This window comes from Chiloscyllium plagiosum, chromosome 19, assembly GCF_004010195.1.
Source record: "Chiloscyllium plagiosum isolate BGI_BamShark_2017 chromosome 19, ASM401019v2, whole genome shotgun sequence".
Lineage (NCBI taxonomy): Eukaryota > Metazoa > Chordata > Chondrichthyes > Orectolobiformes > Hemiscylliidae > Chiloscyllium > Chiloscyllium plagiosum.
The window spans coordinates 63,810,775-63,832,434 of record NC_057728.1 but is presented as its reverse complement, the minus strand read 5'-3'; the positions used below and the strand labels follow the sequence as shown (position 1 = coordinate 63,832,434).

General features: G+C 46.7%; 1 protein-coding gene across 10 annotated transcripts in view; it reads right to left on the bottom strand.

Annotated features, from left to right (window-relative positions):
- mybpc1 (myosin binding protein C1) overlaps positions 1 to 21,389 on the bottom strand; it is a 153,211-nt gene extending 131,822 nt beyond the window's left edge. For 4 of the 10 annotated variants that reach the window (XM_043708732.1, XM_043708734.1, XM_043708736.1 and 1 more), the window contains exon 1: positions 21,226 to 21,388. In XM_043708732.1, coding sequence (XP_043564667.1) covers positions 21,226 to 21,250 — 25 coding nt within the window. In that variant the 5' untranslated portion in view covers positions 21,251 to 21,388. Of the gene's footprint in view, positions 1 to 21,225 lie in introns of all 10 variants that reach the window. The other 6 variants (XM_043708737.1, XM_043708739.1, XM_043708740.1 and 3 more) reach the window with 4 other exon arrangements.
- Between the last annotated feature and the right edge of the window lie 271 nt (positions 21,390 to 21,660).

The window sequence follows — 21,660 nt, the reverse complement described above, 5'->3', positions numbered from 1 at the left end:
GTGTTGCCATGGTCTGGTGATGGAGGAGTCCAAGGACCTGCATGTCTTTGGTGGAGTGGGAGGGGGAGTTAAAGTTTGGGCTACGGGGTGGTTGGGTTGGTTGGTCTGGGTGTCTCAGAGGTGTTCTCTGAAACGTTCCGCAAGTAGGCGGCCTGTCTCCCCAATATAGAGGAGGCCACATCGGGTGCAGCGGATGCAATAGATGATGTGTGTGGAGGTGCAGGTGAATTTGTGGCGGATATGGAAGGATCCCTTGGGGCCTTGGAGGGAAGTAAGGGGGGAGGTGTGGGCGCAAGTTTTGCATTTAGAGAGATATTGGCCAAACGCAGGCAAGTGGGACTAGTTTAGTTTGGGAAATGTGATTGGCATAAACGAGTTAGACTGGAGAGTCTGTTTTCGTGCTTCGGACTCCAGAGCAGATCTCCAACACCTTCTCAAGGCTAACCAAGGCTGGGTAATAAATACTGCTCAGCCCGTCATACCCACATCCCATGAATGAATATTAATATAAAAATAAAAAATTGTGTCAGTCTGTGTGACATCATGCTCTGGTTCTATGGCACGACAATGCAGCAAATGGAGAGAGGAAAAAAAAAGAGAACTTCCTTTTTCTGATCAGTGTCTCCACTGACTCTTTAAGCACCTGCTAAAAGACAGACACACAACGCCTCAGACAGTTTACTACATTAATGGTACCAAAAATAAAATCAAAGCATGGGTTTGGGAACAGGCATTAGCCTAGCATTCAGACAAAACCAGCAACAATTTAACTGAGATTGAAATGATAAAGGTAAAATTGCCATAGTTACAGAGGACCATAGGGCTGCTCTCTCATTACTTAGATTAGATTTAGATTAGATTACTTACAGTGTGGAAACAGGCCCTTCGGCCCAACAAGTCCACACCGACCCGCCGAAGCGTAACCCACCCATACCCCTACATTTACCCCTTACCTAACACTACAGGCAATTTAGCATGGTCAATTCACCTGACCTGCACATCTTTGGACTGTGGGAGGAAACCGGAGCACCCGGAGGAAACCCACGCAAAGAGACAACTGGTGATGGTTTAATTATTCAGAGATTAATTAGTCAGTAATAAGAGTAAACTACCGCAGAAATCAGAAATAAAAACACAAAGTGCTTAAAAGTTTCATTTGCCAGCTCTGAAGAGTCATGTTGGACTGGATACATTAACTCTGTTTCTCTCTCCACAGATGCTGTCAGACCTGCTGAGTTTCTCCAGCACTCTGTTTTTAATTGATTTGTTGCCGGTTCACATTGATACTAACTGTCTGGAAACCTCATACAGCTGATAATTTGATAGTCATAAATAATGTTGTAAAATCAATATCTGAAGGAGGGGAAGGGTTTCCCCATGTAACATGGACAATCTGGCACACACTGTCAAATCTAAACAACTGATTCAATGCACATCAATCGATTTCAATTCCTGTGACTTTTGCCAGTGAGTTTGTTCAGATATGAATTTAAACTAGAGTATGTTTGACAAGGATGCAAATTTAACAGATAGTTACCCATGAACAGAATTACTGGAAAAGCTCAACAGGTCTGGCAGTATTTGTGGAGAGAAATCAGAGTTAACGTTTCAGGTCCAGTTCGGAGGAAGGGACACCAGACCTGAAATATTAACTCTGATTTCTCTCCACAGATGCTGCCAGACCTGCTGAGCTTTTCCAGCAATTTCTGTTTTTGTTTCTGTTTTACAGCATCTGCAGTTCTTTCGGTTTTTAGATAGTTACACATGTTGTAAGAAAGCTCAGGAGTCATGTACTGTATGTTGCTACGTAGGTATATTTTTATAAGGCCGAATTTGAACTGTTATGTATGGTGCATGTGCAAATTTTATGAATAGTCTTTGGGAAGTAAATGTACTTCATTTCAGCCTCAGCTGTGGCTGGCTGAGTGAAAGATGATCTTCAGACTGCCCGAACCTTGCTGATGTTCCAGTGCAAGGAGTGAGACTTGACTGATTGTTTAGATTAGATTCCCTACTGTGTGGAAACAGGCCATTCGGCCCCACCAGTCCACACCGACCCTCCGAAGACTAACACACCCAGACCCATCTCCCACTGACTAATGCCCCTAACACTGTGGGCAACTTAGCATGGTCAATTCACCTGACCTGCACATCTTTGGACTGTGGGAGGAAACCGGAGCACCCAGAGGAAACCCACGCAGACACTGGGAGAATGTACAAACCGCACACGGACAGTCACCCAAGGCTGGAATTGAACCTGGGACCCTGGTGTTGTGAGGCAGCAGTGCTCACCACTGAGCCACCGTGAACTCCTTATTGTAAATGGCACATTCTAAACTCCAGGGCAATGAACTGAGGGGTGTTCTTGAGACAGACATGGCAAGGATTCAATGAAGGAAGGTCACCATCAAAAGTCCTCCTGTGTTAGTGCACTAAGAGCATGATGGGAGCAGGGATTTGGGATGGGGGTGCAGCGGGGCCTAGGCTTGTGGGAACCTAGGAATAGTGTCAGGGACTGAGCTCCTGTGTTTGGGTCAGGAGAGGGGAAGCTGTGTTTTTTTTTTATTCATTCACGGGATGAGGGCATTGTTGGATGGGTGGTATTTGTTGCCCATCCTACAGGGCAGTTAAGAGTCAACCACATTGATGTAGGTCTGGAGTCACATGTAGGCCAGACCAGGTAAAGATGGCAGATTCTCTCCCTAAAGGACATGAGTGAACCAGATGGGATTTTTTCTGACAATCAACGTCATAAGGCCTTAAGATATAGAGCAGAATTAGGCCATTCAGCCCATCGAACCTGCTCCACCATTTGATCATGGCTGATTGGTTTCTCAACCCTATTGTCCTGACTTCTCCCCAAATCCTTGATCCCCTTACTAATCGTGAACCTATCTATCTCTGTCTTAAATACACTAAATGACTTGGCCTCCACAGCCCTCCACAGCAATGAGTTCCACAGAGTCCCCACCATCTGGCTGAAGAAATTCTTCTTCATCTCAGTTCTCAAGGGTCATCCCTTCATTCTGAGGCTGTGCCCTCAGGTCTTAGTCTCTCCTACTATTGGAAATATTTTCTCCATGTCCACTCTATCTAGGCCTCTGCAATTTCAATCAAATCCCTCTTATCCTTTGAAACTGCATCATGTACAAGCCCAGAGTCCTCAACTGCTCCTCATATGACAAGCTCTTCAACCCCGGGATCATTCTCTGGATCCTCTCCAAGGCTAGTCTTAGATATGGAGCCCAAAACTGCTCACAATATTCTAAATGCAGTCTGACCAGAGGCTTATACAGCCTCAGCAGTACATTGTGTATTCTATCCCTCTTGAAATGAATACTAACATTGCATTTGCCTTCCTAACTGCCAACTGAACCTGAAGTGAATCCTGAACTAGGACTCCCAGGGCCCTTTTGCACCAGTTTCATGGTCATAACTGGACTCTTAATTCCAGATTTTTATTAAATCCTAATTTCATCATCTGCTACGGTAGGATTTGAACCCAGGTCCCCAGAACACTAGCTGAGTCCTTGTAATAATAGTCTAGCAATAATACCACTAGGCCATCGCCTCTCCAAGTTGTGCTTGTGTTGGGGAGGGTCCCCTGTATTTGGGTCTGTGGCTGGGGGAGAGCCAGGTGCAGCAGGGGAGAACATGGTTTTTATTGCTGGCCCTGACTGGAACTCTCAGGTTGTCTGTTCAAGAAAACATTTGACAATAAATGCAAATATGCACTGCAAAAATAGTAAAATATAAATAAAAATCAAAACATAGAAAAAGGGTCTCCACAAAAAATATTCATTCCCTCCACCATTGATTCTCAGTAGCAGCAATGTGTACAATCTACAACACGCACTGCCGAAATTCAAAGATCCCGACTGAACCTTATAAATTTATAACCACTTCCACCTAAAAGGACAAGGACAGTCGATACATGAGAACACCACCCCCTGTAAGTTCCCCTCTAAGCCACTTACCGTCCTGACTTGGAAATATATCACCGTTCCTTCAGTGTCACTGATTCAAATCCTGGAATTCCCTCCCTAAGGGCATTGAGGGTCTACCTACATGGACTGCAGTGGTTCAAGAAGGCAGCTCACCCCCAACTTCTCAAGGGGCAACTAGGGACAGACAATAAGTGCTGGGCTCAGCCAATGACACCCATGCCCCATGAATGAATTGAAAGTATTTGTAATAAGATTTTACAAAGTGTAAAATAATTGAAAGAAGTTATAGGAAGCTATTGGAACGATATTGTTAAACCTGAAAGAATGTAGATTAAAAAGATTAACAAGGATATTGCCAGGGTTGGAGGATTTGAGCTATAGAGAGGGGCTGAAGAGGTTGGGGCTGTTTTCCCTGGAGTGTCAGAGGCTGAGGGGTGACCTTATAGAGGTTTATAAAGTCATGAGGGGCATGGATAGGGTAAATAGCCAAGGTCTTTTCCCCAGGGTAGGGGAGTCCAAAACTAGAGGGCATAGGTTTAAAGTGAGAGGGGAAAACTTTAAAAGGGACCCGAGGCAACTTTTTCACGCAGAGGGTACATGTATGGAATGAGCTGCCAGAGGAAGTGGTGGAGGCTGGTACAATTACAACATTTAAAAGGCATCTGGCTAGGTACATGAATAGGAAGGGTTTAGAAGGATATGAGATGCTGGCAAATGGGAGTAGATTTATTTAGGATATCTGGTCAAGTTATGGAGTCAAGTTAGGTAAAGGGGAAGTACAACGAGGTGTTCTTGTACATCAGTTATTGAAAGCAAGCATGCAGATACAGCAGGCAGTGAAGAAAGCTAATAGCATGCTGGCCTTCATAACAAGAGGAATTGAGTATAAGAGCAAAGAGGCCCTTCTGCAGCTGTACAGGGCCCTGGTGAGACCGCATCTGGAATATTATGTTCAGTTTTGGTCTCCAAATTTGAGGAAGGACATTCTGGCTATTGAGCGAGTGCAGCGTAGGTTCACGAGGTCAATTCCCGGAATGATGGGACTATATTACGCTGAAAGGTTGGAGTAACTGGGCTTGTGTACGCTTGAGTTTAGAAGGTTGAGAGGGGATCTGATTGAGATGCATAAGATTATTAAAGGATTGGACAGTCTGGAGGCAGGAAGCATGTTTCTGCTGATGGGTGAGTCCCGAACCAGAGGACATAGCTTAAAAATAAGGGGTAGGCCACTTAGAACAGAGTTGAGGTGAAACTTCTTCACCCAGAGTGTGGTGGGTGTGTGGAATGCTCTGCCCCAGAGGGCAGTGGAGGCCAAGTCTCTGGATCCTTTCAAGAAAAAGATGGATGGAGCTCTTAGAGATCATGGAGTCAAGGGTTATGGGGATAAGGTAGGAACAGGATACTGATTGTGGATGATCAGCCATGATCATAATGTATGGTGTTGCTGGCTCAAAGGGCCGAATGGCCTATTCCTGCACCTATTGTCTATTGGTCAGCATGGACGAGTTTTGCTGAAGGGTCTGTTTCCTTGCTGTATTACTCTGTCTCTGAGAGAATTGAACTCTTTCGAATTTTGTGTGAGCATTTTTCTGTCATGTACATATACTTTTATATGAATGATTCTATAATAGATTATGAATTATTTATATAACTTATCTCTTTTTCTTAAACAGAAATGATGTTCAAATGCAACTAGTGGTATTCTCTGTGAAGCTGTCATGATCTCCCAGCCCCTGAAGAAATGTGAGATTAATGCCCAATCTCCTCAAAAAAACCTCCAATTTCCTATCCATCAATCTGTCCTCCGAGTGTGTTGCTGGAAAAGCACAGCAGAGAAGGCAGTATCCAAGGAGCAGGAGAATTGATGTTTTGGGCATAAGCCCTTCATCAGGAAACTTGTGAAGCCAGTTCTGATGAAGGGCTTATGCCCAAACGCCGATTCTCCTGCTCCTCGGATACTGCCTGACCTGCTGTGCTTTTCCAGCTACACACTCTCGACTCTAATCTCCAGCAACTGCAGTCCTCACTTTCTCCTTCATTCTCTCTTTCCCAAGTTGAGAGATAACAACCTTTTTTAAATTGGTTTCAATGTGAATGTGATTTTTTTTCTTGGAAAACTGAGGATTTGCAAGAGTGCACGAATCATTGGAAAAATAACTCTCGGTCAACCCCCCCCCCCCAGCATCCTGAACGTTGGGTGGTGCAGTGTTAATGGGGCTAGTGACTGATTACAGGAATTAATCTCTATTAGTGTGTCCAAGACAGACACAGACCTGGCCCAGGGGAAACCTCACTGATAGAAGGCTTTGAGAAAGAGTGGTCCAAATTCACATGCTCCCAACAAGTGTGTGGCACATAGCACATGTATGAGATACCGTATCCCAAAACGGTGCTTAACTTTGAACTTAACAAATCAGATCTGACAGCAGCCAGAACAAAGACTCCAGCCTCCCCTATTTTTAACACTCCAACTAAAACAGACACTTTCAGCAGATGAACATGGGACATAGCAATGGTGTGGCAGATCCCCTCGCAAATTGCTGACAGTCCCTGTGAATCTTGTCCGGGACTTAGAAGAAAGGTCACCTTCGGCTCATGTCTGTTAATAGCTGGAACAGATTGCAGTGCCTTCAGCTGTTGTCTAACTGTAATTCTGCAGGGATCCTGTCAACAGCTGGAGATCAGCCAAGATGTCAGCCATTACAGGAGAAATTGTTTCCCGAGCGAGGGGACACAAATGGCATGTTTATACGGGGACAAGAAACGTAGGGTCCAGCATCAAATCCCACTTTGGCAGAGAAGGGGAAAGAAAATATTTCACATTGCCTTTTTTCTCCTCTCTCTATCCAGTGTCCCTGGGCACACTATGCAGTTTTGGAAGTCAGCAACGAAAATAAAGTAAAGGGCTTTTGTTTAGAAGCTCAGGACCTGAGGATATCCCGAGGCATTTTATCATAAAAGAAAAATTATAGAGTCCCCACAAAGAGGAAGCAGGTCAATCGGCCCATCAAGTCTGTACTGATCCTCCTGAGGTACATCACATACAGACCCAGCCCCTCACCCCATCCCTGGAACCCTGCATTTCCCATGGCTGACCCACCTAGCCTGCACACTATGGGCAATTTAGCATGGCCAATCCACCTTAAACTGCACATTTTTTGATTGTAGGAGGAAACCGGAGCACCCAGAGGAAACCCCACAGACACGGGGAGCATGTGCAAACCCACACAGACAGTCACCCAAGGGTGGGATTGAATCCGGGTCCCTGGGGCTGTGAGGTAGCAGTGACAAGCTGATTAAATTCTTTCAGAAATGTAATCACTGTTTTAATAGAGGAAATGCAGCAGCCAAACTCACTCAGCAAGATCCCACAATCAGTCATGCAATAATAAATGACTTGATTCATTTATAGATGAAGTTGGTTAAGGAACCGATTATAGATCAAGAGACTGGAAAGAATTCGCTGCTCCGCCTTAGAATAATGCTGTGAAATCTTTAGAATTAGGGCATAGATAGGGTAGATCAAAAGAGTCCTCTTTGTGGAAGGATTAGTGACGGGGGGGGGGGGGGTGGAATGGAGGGGGTAGGGGGGAGTGGGCATCGATTTAAAGTAAGGGGCAGAAGGTTTACAGGAGACATGAGAGGGAGAAGTGTTTTCACCCAGAGGGTGGTGGGAAATCTGCAACTCACTGCCTGTAAAGGTGGGAGAGGCAGGAACTCTCATCACATTGAAGATGTTGTTTCGATGTGTAGTTGCAATGCCAAAGCGTACAAGGCAATGGGCTAAGTGCTGGGAAATAGGATTAGAATGGTCAGCTGGATGCTTTTGACCAGAGTGGATGTGATGGGCCAAATGGCCTTTGTGGCTGTGCTGTAGCAGTCTGTGACTCGATGAATCTAATGAAGTGACCTTATCCATAACACAATGCGCACACAGGAGACATAGTCAATTATAACCCTCAAAATGGATGAAATTCTGGAGTGATAATGTGAATTTGGTTTTATTGTGATTATTTTAAGGATGGAGAAAGCAAACACGTCACACAATGTAGAAGAACGGTCAACTGGGAGGAGGTCAGTGCCAATCTGCAGAAGAATGTAGACAAGTTGATAGAGTTGGCAGATGGGTTTCAATGCAAATAAGTGTGAGATGGTGCATTTTGCTGGGAAGAACATTGAAATACAATATAAAATAAGAAATACAATTCTAAAGGGGTGTATAAAAACCGAGAGACTTATGTTTATATGTGCACATATCATTGAAAGTGGCAGGACAGGTAGAGAGAACAATAAACAAATAATACAATATTTTTTAAAATTTGGATGGTCATAGTATGCAAGAGCAAATTCAGGTCGGTTTTAGACACTGATGCATTTGGAGATTCTACCAGTGTCACCCTGACCCAACCTGTCAGGCAGCATTCGATGGACTTATCGTTTTATCGATTGTGTTACAACAGGTTAAACTTCAACACTTCCTGAATTCTCAGCTTTCCACGTGCAGTGGATTTGGAAATCCTTTAGAAGGTTCTGGAATCACAAAACAAGACAGTTGTCCAATGCCTGTACTTATGTATGGGGACGGCAAACACGAGGGGACACAACTCTAAAGTGAGGGGGGATAGGTATAAGACAGATGTCAGAGGTAGTTTCTTTACTCAGAGAGTAGTAAGGGTATGGAATACTTTGCCTGCAATGGTAGTAGATTCGCCAAGTTTAAGTGCATTTAAAGTCGTCATTGGACAGGCAAATGGGCGAACTTGAAATAGAGTAGGTGGGATGGGTTTCAGATTAGTATGACAGGGCGGCGCAACATCGAGGGCCGAAGGGGCTGTAATGTTCTATGTTCTATGTTGCACAAAAGCCTTCTCCAATTATATTAACATATCCTTCAATTGCTTTTCCATGTGTGTTTAACAAGCAAACCCGATATGTATTGATGCCACTCAATTCAATCACAGTCCTCGTGGTTATGAGATCTACATTTCCCACCAGTCTCTGGTTTCCAAATAATTAATTTCCTGTCAGATTTATCAGGTACTGTCTTATATTTATTGATACTCCTCCATAATTTGAAAATAAATCCGTCAGGTTATCCCTCAGTACAGTCTTATTCAATCTCTCCTGACAGTTTTAACTTCTCAGCCTCTGTGTCCACCCATTACTCAGAATGAGGATGACACTGCCCCATGTGGAGTTTTTTAATGTTGGGATTAATTGTTCGAATTGACCAGGTTACCCTCTCGATCAAGCCACCTGAAATAGTCAGAGCAGATTGAGAATCAGCATGTCCAGAGAACCCTGGAAATCAAGAGTTCAATAATGAAAAAAAAGGAAGTGTATGTCATTATAGAGTCATAGAGATGTACAGCACGGAAACAGACCCTTCGGTCCAACCCCTCCATGCCGACCAGAAATCCCAACCCAATCTAGTCCCACCTGCCAGGACTTGGCCCATATCCCTCCAAACCCTTTCTATTCATATACCCATCCAGATGCCTCTTAAATGTTGTAATTGTACCAGCCTCCACCACTTCCTCCTGGCAGCTCATTCCGTACACATACCACCCTCCTTGTGAAAAAGTTGCCCCTTAGGTCTCTTTTATATCTTTCCCTTCTCAGCTGGGAATTTCAGTTGGGGTGGAGAGATTCTAGAACACATTAACAAGGAGAAGGTATTAGATGCTTTAATGGACAGATACGTGTGTAAATCTCCAGGCCCTGATGAGATGTATCCCTGGCTGCTATCGGAGGTAAGGGAGGAGATTGCTGGGGCCCTGACGGTGATATTTAATACTTCACTGGCCAAAGCAAAATGCCAGACGACTGGAGGATAGCTAATGTGGCTCCTTTGTTCAAAAAGGGCAGTAGGAACAGGCCAGATAATTACAAAGCAAATAGTCCGACAGCAGGGAGAGGGACATTATTGGAAAATATTCTGAAGGACAGGATTAATCAATACTCAGAAAAGCAGGGATTGATCAGGGATAGTCAGCAAAGATTTGTTAGAGGTAAATCCTGTCTGGCCAACTTAATTGAGTTTTTTTGAAAAATTGACTAAATATATTGAGGGCTGTTTCTGTGATGTGGTTTACGTGGTGTTTCAGTAAAGCCTTTGACAAGATCCCTCAATGAAGGCTGGTCCAAAGGTAAGAGCCCATGGGATCCAAAACTAATTTCCAAATAGGAGGCAGAGGGTGATGGTGAAGGGCTGTTTCTGTGATTGGAAGCTGCTGACCAGTGGTGTACCACAGGGATCAGTGCTGGGACCCTTGCTGTTTATTACATACATTAATAACTTGGCTATGAATGTAGAAGGTTCAATTAGTAAGTTTGCAGATGATATGATAATTGGTGGTGTTGCTGATAGTGAGGTGGATGGACCAAGGCTACAGTCTGATATTGATCAGCTAGTAAACTGGACAGAGCAGTGGCAGATTTTAATCCTGATAGTGTGAGGTGATGCATTTTGGAAGGTTTAATACAAGAAGGATATAAACAATGACTGGTAGGTCCCTAAGGAGTACTGAGGAACAAAGGGACCTTGATGTACATGTCTGTAGATCCCTGAAGGTGTCAGCACGGGAGGGCAGGGTGGGGAAGGAGGGATATAGGGGGCTTGCCTTCATTTCCCGAGGCAGGGAATATAGGAGCAAGGAAGTCTCACTAAAACTTTCTACAACATTGGTTCGAGCACAGATGGGATACTGTGTGCAGTTCTGGTCGCCGCACTATCGGAAGGATGTGATTGCATGGAGAGGGTGCCGAGGTGTTTTAAAAAATTCTCAAGGTCAAGGACCAGGCTCGCAGGAAAGTAGTCTGACACAGAACAAACAGCCAAGAGGCGAGTCTGCTCCGGGGTTGCGTTTAACCGCCGAGCGTGGGTTGTTGGCAACCGCTCTACGAGAACTGACGGCTCCCAGTTCCGGTAACACGTAGAGTGAGTATAAACCAGACCCGTTGTAAGTACGAGACCTGGTTGTGGCGACGCTGCGGGGAATAAAACACTTATGTTCTAGCAGACTCGCCTCTTGGCTGTTTGTTCTGTGTCAGACTACTTTCCTGCGAGCCTGGTCCTTGACCCTGAGAATTTTTTAAAACATGAGGAGATTCACCAGGATGGTGCCTGGGATGGAAAGGCTCAGTTATGAGGAGAGGCTGGATTGGCTGGGTCTGTTTTCCCTGGAACAGAGGAGGAATCTGATTGTGGGATCCAAAATTATGGGAGGCATAGACAGAGTAGATCGAGAGAATCTTTTCCCTATGACAGATGTGTCTAAGACCAGAGGGCATAGGTTTAAGGTGAGGAGCAGGTGGTTTAGAGGAAATCTGAGAAAGAGGTTTTCCACCCAGAGGGCGGTAGAAATATAGACTGTGCTGCCTGAGAGGGTGATGGAGGCAGAGTCTCTCACATCATTCCAGAAGCTTCTGGAAGAGCAATTAAAATACCAGGGCACAATAGGCTATGGACCAAGTGCAGGTCAATGGGATTAGTGTAGATTGGTGTTTGTTGGTCAGCACAGACATGGTGGGCCGAAGGGCCTGTTGCTGCACTACGTAACTATTATGACTATGTATATAACTGTTATGGAGCAGATTCTGTGACTATCGAGCTCTTGATAGTGGGGGATGAAGGTGGTGGGGGTGATGTATCTGAATCAATAGTTTCTGGCCCAATGGTAGATGACACTATCCATTGAGGCACAAGACCTCCCTTCAGTCCCTGCATCCCTCTCAACCTATTTACCATCTTCTCCAACGCCCCTACTTTGTCAAGAAGACCAGAATGCTCACAGTTCTCCAAATGTTTCTCAATGAGGTTCTCCCTCTGTACTAAAGAGCTTCAGCACCTCATTGGTATATTTGAAGGTCTCTGTCACTACTTTTAACTGGGATTACTCTGTGGAAAACATGGCAAATAATTATAAAATTGGTGCTCGGTGACCAGTGGTGTTCCACAGGGATTGGTTCTGGGACCCCTGCTCTTTGTGATTTTCATAAATGACTTGGATGAGGAAGTGGAATGGCGGGTTAGTAAGTTTTCTGATGACACAAAGGTTGGTGGAGATGTGGATAATGTGGAGGGCTGTTGTAGGTTGCAACGGGACATTGACAGGATGTAGAACTGGGCTGATAAATGGCAGATGGAGTTCAACCTGGAAAACTGTGAAGTGATTCACTTTGGAAGGTCGAATTTGAATGCAGAATACAGGGTTAAAAGCAGGATTCTTGGCAGTGTGGAGGAATCGATGGATCTTGGGGTTCATGTCCATTGATCTCTCAAAGTTGCCACCAAAGTTGATAGGGTTGTTAAGAAAGTGTATGATGTGTTGGCTTTCATTAGCAGGGCGATTGAGTTTAAGAGCCATGAGATTATACTGCAGCTCTATAAAGCCCTGATTAGACCACACTTGGAATATTATGTTCAGTTCTGATTGTCTCATTATAGGAAGGATGTGGAAGCTTTAGAAAAGGTGCAGAGGAGATTTACCAGGATGCTGCCTGGTCTGGAGGGTGTGTCTTATGAAGGAAGGTTGAGAGCGCTAGGGCTTTTTTCATTGAAGCGAAGATAGATGAGAGGTGACTTGATAGAGGTGTACAAGACGATGGGAGACATAGATGGAGTGGATAGCCCAAACTTTTTCCCAGGGTGGAAATGGCTGCCAGGAGGGGGCATCATTTTAAGATGATTGGAGGAAGGTTTATGTGAGGTGTCAGAGATAGATTCTTTACACAGAGAGTGGTGGATGCGTGGAATGCACTGCCAGCAGTGGTAGTCGAGTCAGAGACATTAGGGACATTTAAGCAGCTCTTGATGAGGCACATGGAAGATAATACAATGAAGGGTATGTAGGTTAGTTTGATCTTAAAGTAGGATAAAAAGTCAGCACAACATCAAGGACTGAAGGGCCTGTTCTGTTCTGTTCTATATTCTATTTAAATGTAAACTGCACAAAGTAAACTGGGATTTGAACTTGGGTTACCCAGAACATCACCTCTGGATTAAGGTCTAGCAACGAGGCAAATAGGCTGTCACTTCCCCATTTTAAGGGTGACTTGATAATCTCTCAGGTTGGCAATGCTTGGGGAGTACAGAATTGATGCTGCAGCATTGTAGACGCACCTCCAACCTCGGGGCTAACGGCCCCTTTTGAGAAAGGACAGAATTTTCATTTATTTTTGAATCAAGGTGATTTTATCCCACTTGGCCCAGCAATTAAAATTACCCTATGGCTAGCACATAAAAACTTACTCTCTGTGATCAAACCTGTTCCATATTTTATATATTTGATTTTGCTCAGAGTATTACAATAGGTTCTGAGCGTGTAGCAGTTTAATTACAGAGTTTGGCTTTTACACTGCTTTCGAATGTCTCTCCTTTTGGGCCTGCAACAATTTCCAGCTTTTTCGGCAGTGTCTGTTTATTTTGCTCTGAACCTTGGTCCAAACATGGACCAAACAACTGAATTCCAGAGGGGAGGGGAGAGTGACAGCACTTGACATCAAGAATGTATTCCACTGAGTGCAGCATCAAGTAGCCCTGGCAAAACTGGCATCAATGGATAGCGGGGGGCAAACTCCCCAGTGTTTGGAATCATACCTGACACATAGGAAGATGGTTGTGGTTTTTGGAGATCAGTCATCTCAGCTCCAGGACATCTCTGCAGAAGTTCCTTAGGGTAATGTCCTAGGTCCAACCATCTTCAGCTGCTTCATCAATGACCTTCCCTCCATCATAAGGTCAGAACTGGAGAGCAAGGTTAGATCTCATGGAATACAGGGAGAACTAGCCATTTGGATACAGAACTGGCTCAAAGGTAGAAGACAGAGGGTGGTGGTGGAGAGTTGTTTTTCAGACTGGAGGCCTGTGACCAGTGGAGTGCCACAAGGATCAGTGCTAGATCCACTACTTTTTGTCATTTATATATGTAGTTTGATGTGAACATAACAGGTATAGTTAGTAAGTTTGCTGATGACACCAAAATTGGAGGTGTAGTGGACAGAGAAGAGGGTTACTTCAGATTACAACAGGATCTGGATCAGATGGGCCAATGGGCTGAGAAGTGGCAGATGGAGTTTAATTTAGATAAATGTGAGGTACTGTATTTTGGAAAAGCAAATCAGAGCAGGACTTATACACTTAATGGTAAAGTCCTGGGGAGTGTTGCTGAACAAAGAGATCTTGGAGTGCAGATTCATAGTTCCTTGAAAGTGGAGTCACAGGTAGATAGGATAGTGAAGAAGGAGTTTGGTATGCTTTCCTTTATTGGTCAGAGTATTGAGTACAGGAGTTGGGAGGTCATGTTGCGGCAGTACAGGACATTGGTTAGGCCACTGTTGGAATATTGTGTGTAATTCTGGCCTCCTTCCTATCGGAAAGATGTTGAGAAACTTGAAAGGGTTCAGAATAGATTTACAAGGATGTTGCCAGGATTGGAGGGTTTGAGTACAGGAAGAGGCTGAACAGGCTGGGGCTGTTTTCCCTGGAGTGTCAGAGGCTGAGGGGTGATCTTATAGAGATTTATAAAGTCATGAGGGGCATGGATTGGGAGAAGAGACAAGGTGGGGGAGACCAGAACTAGAGGATTCCTCTAGTTCCTCCACCCACACTCAGTAGCTGCAATGTGTAATATCTACAAGATGTGCGGCAGAAATTCAAAGATCCTCAAGCAGCACTTTCCAAACCCATGACAACTTCCATCTAGAAGAACAAGGGCAGCAGATACGTGGGAACGCCACCTCCTACCAGTTCCCCTCCAAGGTTTAGGGTGAGAGGGGAAAAATTTAAAAGGGACCTAAGGGGCAACTTTTTCATGCAGAGGGCGGTGCACGTATGAAATGAGCTGCCAGAGGAAGTGGTAGAGGCTGGTACAATTACAGCATTCAAAAGGCTTCTGAATGGGTATATGAATAGGAAAGGTTCAGAGGGATATGAGCCAAGAGCTGGCAAATGGGACTAGATTGGATCGGGATATCTGGTCGGCATGGACGGGTTGGACCAAAGGGTCTGTTTCTGTGCTTTACATCTCTATGACTCTAAGTGGGGATGTTCACTGATGATTGCACAATGTTCAACACCATTCATGAATCCTCAGACAGTGAAGCAGCCCATGTTCAAACACAACAAAATCTGGACAATATCCAGATTGGGCTGACAAATGGCAAATCACATTCATGCCAAGCAAATGCCCAGGCAACGACCATCACCAATAAGAGATCATCTAACCACCGCCACTTGACATTCAATGGTGTTACATCACTGAATACCCCATTATCAACATTCTTGGGGTTACCATTGACTAGAAACTCAACTGGACTCACCACATTAACCCAGTGACCACAAGAGCAGGTGAGAGGCTGGGAATACTACAGTGAGTAACTCCCTCCTGACTCCCCAAAGCCTGTCCACTATTTTCAAATTAGAAGTCAGGAATACTCCTCACTTGCCTGGATGAGAGCAGCCCCAATAACACTCAGTAAGTTGACACCATCCAGGACAAGGCAGCCTGCTTTATTGGCACCACATCCACTCCCTCCTCCACCGACACTCAGTAGCTGCAATGTGTAATATCTACAAGATGTGCGGCAGAAATTCAAAGATCCTCAGACAGCACCTTCCCAACCCACGACCACTTCCATCTCGAAGGACAAGGGCAGCAGATACGTGGGAACGCCGCCTCCTACCAGTTCCCCTCCTGACTTGGAAATATATCGCCATTCCTTCACTGTCATTGGGTCAGAATCCTGGAATTCCCCACCGAGGGTATTGTGGCTCTACCTACAGCACATGGACTGCAGCGGTTCAAGAAGGCAACTCACCCCCATCTTCTCAAGGGGCAACTAGGGACGGGCATTAAATACTGGCCCAGCCAGTGATGCTCACATCCCACAAATGAATAAATTTTAAAAAAGGCAACGACCAGACTAGATCAGTCTAATGCAGTGATGATTCCGGAGAGCAGGCAGCAAACCAGATCTACTGAGAGAGCTCACACACCTCGTCCTGAAGATTCCACTGGGACCTCAAGTACAAACTGAACAATGCTCAGTACGGTGTTCCCTGCTGGTACCATTCTGGCAAGGGAAACTGGAGCCACACCCAGAGTCAGAACAACGCCAGGGACTTTCTGAAGAAATTGCCGTGTTGGAACACTGCAGCCAGAGAGGTGTAGCCACAAGACAGCCAATGTCTCAACCCAAGGAACGTCCATGGCTTTGCTGTCAACAGCAGACTCTGGTGAACCAGGTAAGAGGACAGTGCAGCCCTCCCTCAGTGGGGCACTGTGGGAGTCCACTCCTGCATTCTGTTCCCAAACCTCTGCCTTGGGATTTGAACCCACAACTTTCTAAATCAAAAGCCACAGTTGACACCAAACAGACCACGGTAACAGGTTGGTCTCTTTAATCAGTCCTAGTTTACTTTGTGGAGTTTACCTTTAGACCCTACCCTTGATATGGTAAGGGTTGAAGGCTGGTGAGGGACATTCTCTCCTCATGTTTCACTGACCCTGGAAAGCTGTCAACAGGTAGGGACACAGTGACACGCAGCAGCCACTCTGCACTCTGTACTGTCACTACTCAAGGCTGGTGCTGACAAGTAGCACAGGGCATGTAATCTAATCTCAATCACTCGACTAAAATTGGATTGGCAAATAAAAAAGGTGCTCCCGAAACTACAGCATTCTCATATTTATAACCACACGCAGCATCGCTGTTCACTGCCAGGCAAAGGGTATTTTTACAGCTGTGTCCGCTTCATTCTTGTGAAGTGATTTAAGATCGCAGCAGGAAAGAGAAAGAAGAGACAGAGAAAGACTGGCATTTATGGAGCAACTTTCACCATCTCAGATTGCCTCAAACTGCTACACACCCACAGGGATATTGTGGGGTGAAGCAATTTTTCTGGTATATTGAGGCACAGCAGTGAGGAGAAATGGTGTGAAAAATGTTGGAGCGATAAATATCAGCCAGGTAAATGACAGTTTCATTCAAAATTCTGGATTAGTGGTGCTGAAAGAGCACAGCAGTTCAGGCAGCATCCGAGGAGCAGTAAAATCGACGCTTCGGGCAAAAGCCCTTCATCAGGAATACAGCCTGTAAAAATATCCTTTGCCTAGCAGTGAACAGCGATGCTGCATGTGGTTATAAATGAGAATGCTGTAGTTTCAGGAGCACCTTTTTTATTTGGCAAATCCAATTTTAGTCGAGTGATTGAGATTAGATTAACATGCCCTGTGCTACTTGTCAGCACCAGCCTTGAGTAATGACAGTAGAGAGTGCAGAGAGTGGCTGCTGCATGTCACTGTGGCCCTACCTGTTGAAGGACTTTTGCCGGAAACATCGATTTTGCTGCTCCTCTGATGCTGCCTGAACTGCTGTGCTCTTCCAGCATCATTAATCCAGAATCTGGTTTCCAGCATCTGCAGTCATTGTTTTTACCCAGTTTCATTCAAAAGACATTTCTCGGAGCAGTGCAGCACTCCCTCAGTACTGATCCTCCGACAGTGTGGCACTCCCTCAGCACTGACCCTCTGACAGTACGGCACTCCCTCAGCACTGATCCTCCGACAGTGCGGCACTCCCTCAGCACTGACGCTCTGACAGTGCGGCACTCCCTCAGCACTGATCCTCCGACAGTGCGGCACTCCCTCAGCACTGACCCTCTGACAGTGCGGCACTCCCTCAGCACTGATCCTCCGACAGTGCGGCACTCCCTCAGCACTGACCCTCTGACAGTGCGGCACTCCCTCAGCACTGATCCTCCGACAGTGCGGCACTCCCTCAGCACTGACCCTCTGACAGTGCGGCACTCCCTCAGCACTGATCCTCCGACAGTGCGGCACTCCCTCAGCACTGACCCTCTGACAGTGCGGCACTCCCTCAGCACTGATCCTCCGACAGTGCGGCACTCCCTCAGCACTGACCCTCTGACAGTGCGGCACTCCCTCAGCACTGATCCTCCGACAGTGCGGCACTCCCTCAGCACTGACCCTCTGACAGTGCGGCACTCCCTCAGCACTGATCCTCCGACAGTGCGGCACTCCCTCAGCACTGACCCTCTGACAGTGCGGCACTCCCTCAGCACTGATCCTCCGACAGTGCGGCACTCCCTCAGCACTGACCCTCTGACAGTGCGGCACTCCCTCAGCACTGATCCTCCGACAGTGCGGCACTCCCTCAGCACTGACCCTCTGACAGTGCGGCACTCCCTCAGCACTGATCCTCCGACAGTGCGGCACTCCCTCAGCACTGACCCTCTGACAGTGCGGCACTCCCTCAGCACTGATCCTCCGACAGTGCGGCACTCCCTCAGCACTGACCCTCTGACAGTGCGGCACTCCCTCAGCACTGATCCTCCGACAGTGCGGCACTCCCTCAGCACTGACCCTCTGACAGTGCGGCACTCCCTCAGCACTGATCCTCCGACAGTGCGGCACTCCCTCAGCACTGACCCTCTGACAGTGCGGCACTCCCTCAGCACTGATCCTCCGACAGTGCGGCACTCCCTCAGCACTGACCCTCTGACAGTGCGGCACTCCCTCAGCACTGATCCTCCGACAGTGCGGCACTTGTGACAGTGCGGCGCTCCCTCAGCACTGACCCTGCGACAGTGCGGCACTCCCTCAGCACTGACCCTGTGACAGTGCTGCGCTCCCTCAGCACTGACCCTGCGACAGTGCGGCGCTCCCTCAGCGCTGACCCTGCGACAGTGCGGCGCTCAATCAACACTGACACTGCGACAGTGTGGCACTCTCTCAGGACTGATCCTCTAACAGTGCGGCACTCCCTCAGCGCTGACCCTCCGACAGTGTGGCACTCTCTCAGGACTGATCCTCTGACAGTGCGGCGCAGCACTGACCCCCCGACAGTGCGGCACTCCCTCAGCGCTGACCCCCGACAGTGCGGCACTCCCTCAGCGCTGACCCACCAATAGTGCGGCACTCCCTCAGCGCTGACCCCCCGACAGTGTGGCACTCTCTCAGGACTGATCCTCTGACAGTGCGGCACTCCCTCAGCGCTGACCCGCCGACAGTGTGGCACTCTCTCAGGACTGATCCTCTGACAGTGCGGCCTTCCCTCAGTACTGACCCTCCAAAGGTGCGGCATTCCCTCAGTGCTGACCCTGCAACAGTGTGGCCTGCCTCAGCGTTGACCCAGCGACAGTGCGGCGCCCCCTCAGTGCTGACCCCCCGACAGTGCGGCACTCCCTCAGCACTGACCCTCTGACAGTGCGGCACTCCCTCAGCGCTGACCCCCCCGACAGTGCGGCACTCCCTCAGCGCTGACCCTGCAACAGTGCAGCACTCCCTCAGCACTGACCCTCCGACAGTGTGGCACTCCCTCAGCGCTGACCCTGCGACAGTGTGGCACTCCCTCAGCGCTGACGACAGTGCGGCACTCCCTCAGCACTGACCCTGCAACAGTGCAGCACACCCTCAGCACTGACCCTCCGACAGTGTGGCACTCCCTCAGCGCTGACCCTGCGACAGTGTGGCACTCCCTCAGCGCTGACCCTCCGACAGTGTGGCATTCCCTCAGTACTGACCCTCCAATGTTATGGCACTCTCTCAGGACTGATCCTCTGACAGTGCAGCACTCCCTCAGTACTGGCCCTCCAACAGGGCAGCACTCCCTCAGCATTGACCCTCCGACAGTGCGGCACTCCCTCAGTATGGACCCAAGGTTTGTCTCTGGTTATTCTAATGGGAATGCTGTTATCCTTTTTAATTCAGGGTGATGTTCGCTTCCTGATGGAGTTCAATAGATTGATCTCTCAGAAGGATTTATTTGAATCATTGTTTTGTGGGTGGAAATTTGGCAAAGGAAATTCTGAATGCAAGCTGTAGTAGAGCAGAGATTGGCAGGAAAGTGAATTCAGACTGACAATCCCTGGGAAGTTCCTCTCTCAGTCTCTGCCTCCCAGAGCTGTACAATTCCATCAAAATTTCTGCCTCAATTTCCTGGAAACTGCAAAGGCGATGTCTGATGGATTCAGATCCAATACTTTCTCCGGATCTGTCAGTGACTTTGGACCAAATCTCTCTGTGGGATTTAACAGAAAAATGTTTCTCTCTGGGAACCAATCCTGATCTTCAGTAGATTTTACCTTCACAGATTCTCTGCCCATGTTTAACAAGGACCTAGTCACTTTGGTGAAGATCTGCTTAAATTTGCAAATATCTGGTGAGTTCAGTGGAGCTTTTAGTGGAATGGTGATTTGTTCATTTTGCTGAGATTCTGTGATTGAGGAGTGGAGATGTGGGGGTTTTGTAGAACATCTACATTTGACAGTAAACATTTCTCAGCTAACATCCCTAGTGCTCCACTAATGTGGACAGATCACACATACAATCACCAAAATTGGATTCATAAAATAAAAGAAAGTGCTCCTGAAACTACAGCATTCTCATATTTATAACCACATGCAGCATTGCTGTTCACTGCCAGGCAGAGGGTATTTGGTATTTTCACAGCTATGTCCACTCTATTCTTGTGAAGTGATTTAAGATCGCAGCAAAGATTTTAGCTGAAACTTTTTGTGGTAATCTATGAATTTTAGCAGAACCCTGACTATTTTAGCAGAAATCTGGTGACTTTAGCAGAAATCTGGTGATTTCGGCAGAGATTTCGTGATTTTAGCTGGGATCTGGTGATTTTAGCAGAGACCTGGTGATTGCAGCAGAAATTTAGTGGTTTTAGCAGAGATCTGGTGATTTTAACAGAGACCTGGTGATTTTAGCTGAGAGCTGGTGACTTTAACAGCGGCCCAGGAATACTGCTGCTCTCTGCGTTCTGCAGTGGATCAGGGTCGGGAATGATCTGGGACCCAGGGACAGGTGAGCAGTCAGTGCCTACAGATCCTTTGAAGGGGGTGGGTTAGCAGGAGGCTTCACTCTCGATCCCGGTATACTGCCAATGACCCCTTTGAATTCGAAACAGTGATTAACAATCTGTATACAGTAATCCAAAAACAAAGCAAGCTAGTGCGGATGCTGGAATTCGAGTTGGAAGGAGGAATTGCTGGAGAAAATCAGCAGATCTAACAGGGAGAGCAGAACATTTCAATGCCTCATTCGATTTGGATTTTATCCCAGACACAAATGCATTTGCAGCATTTCATAAATCGTGTTACTGACTGAGAGGTATTTATACATTTGCACACCGGACTAAAATTATTCAATTTGGGGGGGGAAAATGATTTTTTTTTGTTTAAAATGACTGTCTCAGCAGCGGGGAATATTCCAAACCCTTAGCCCTCCAAGTTTCATGAGCTTACCTGTTTTTTTGAGTGGTTCAGGCATAGTTTTGCTAAATCACCTGCGGTCCCTGCTTCAGAACTTGAACTAAACAGCCCCCCCGTGTCTTGCTCGTCAAAACATGGCCAGCTTCAGAAGGATTCAACGGTGGAGGCTGAGAGACAATACCCTGCTATTTGTACGGAGCTTGGGATGATTTCTCCGCCTCTAACACCGCCTTCCACCCCATTTCTGGAAACTCTTTGCAATTTTCACTGAAACTGAAACCTCGTGCCTGGACTCGAAACGTCCACTCTGAATCCCTCTCACGAAATGTTGCCCGACTGTCCAACTCCGCCTTTTGTGTTTGGTACAGAACTCGTTAGACTTTTGATGGAAAGACACTACATTTCGAGTCAGAGGGAGCGAGAGAGTTATGTTTGATGTTAAATTCAGAGGCTATTCATCATCTCCCT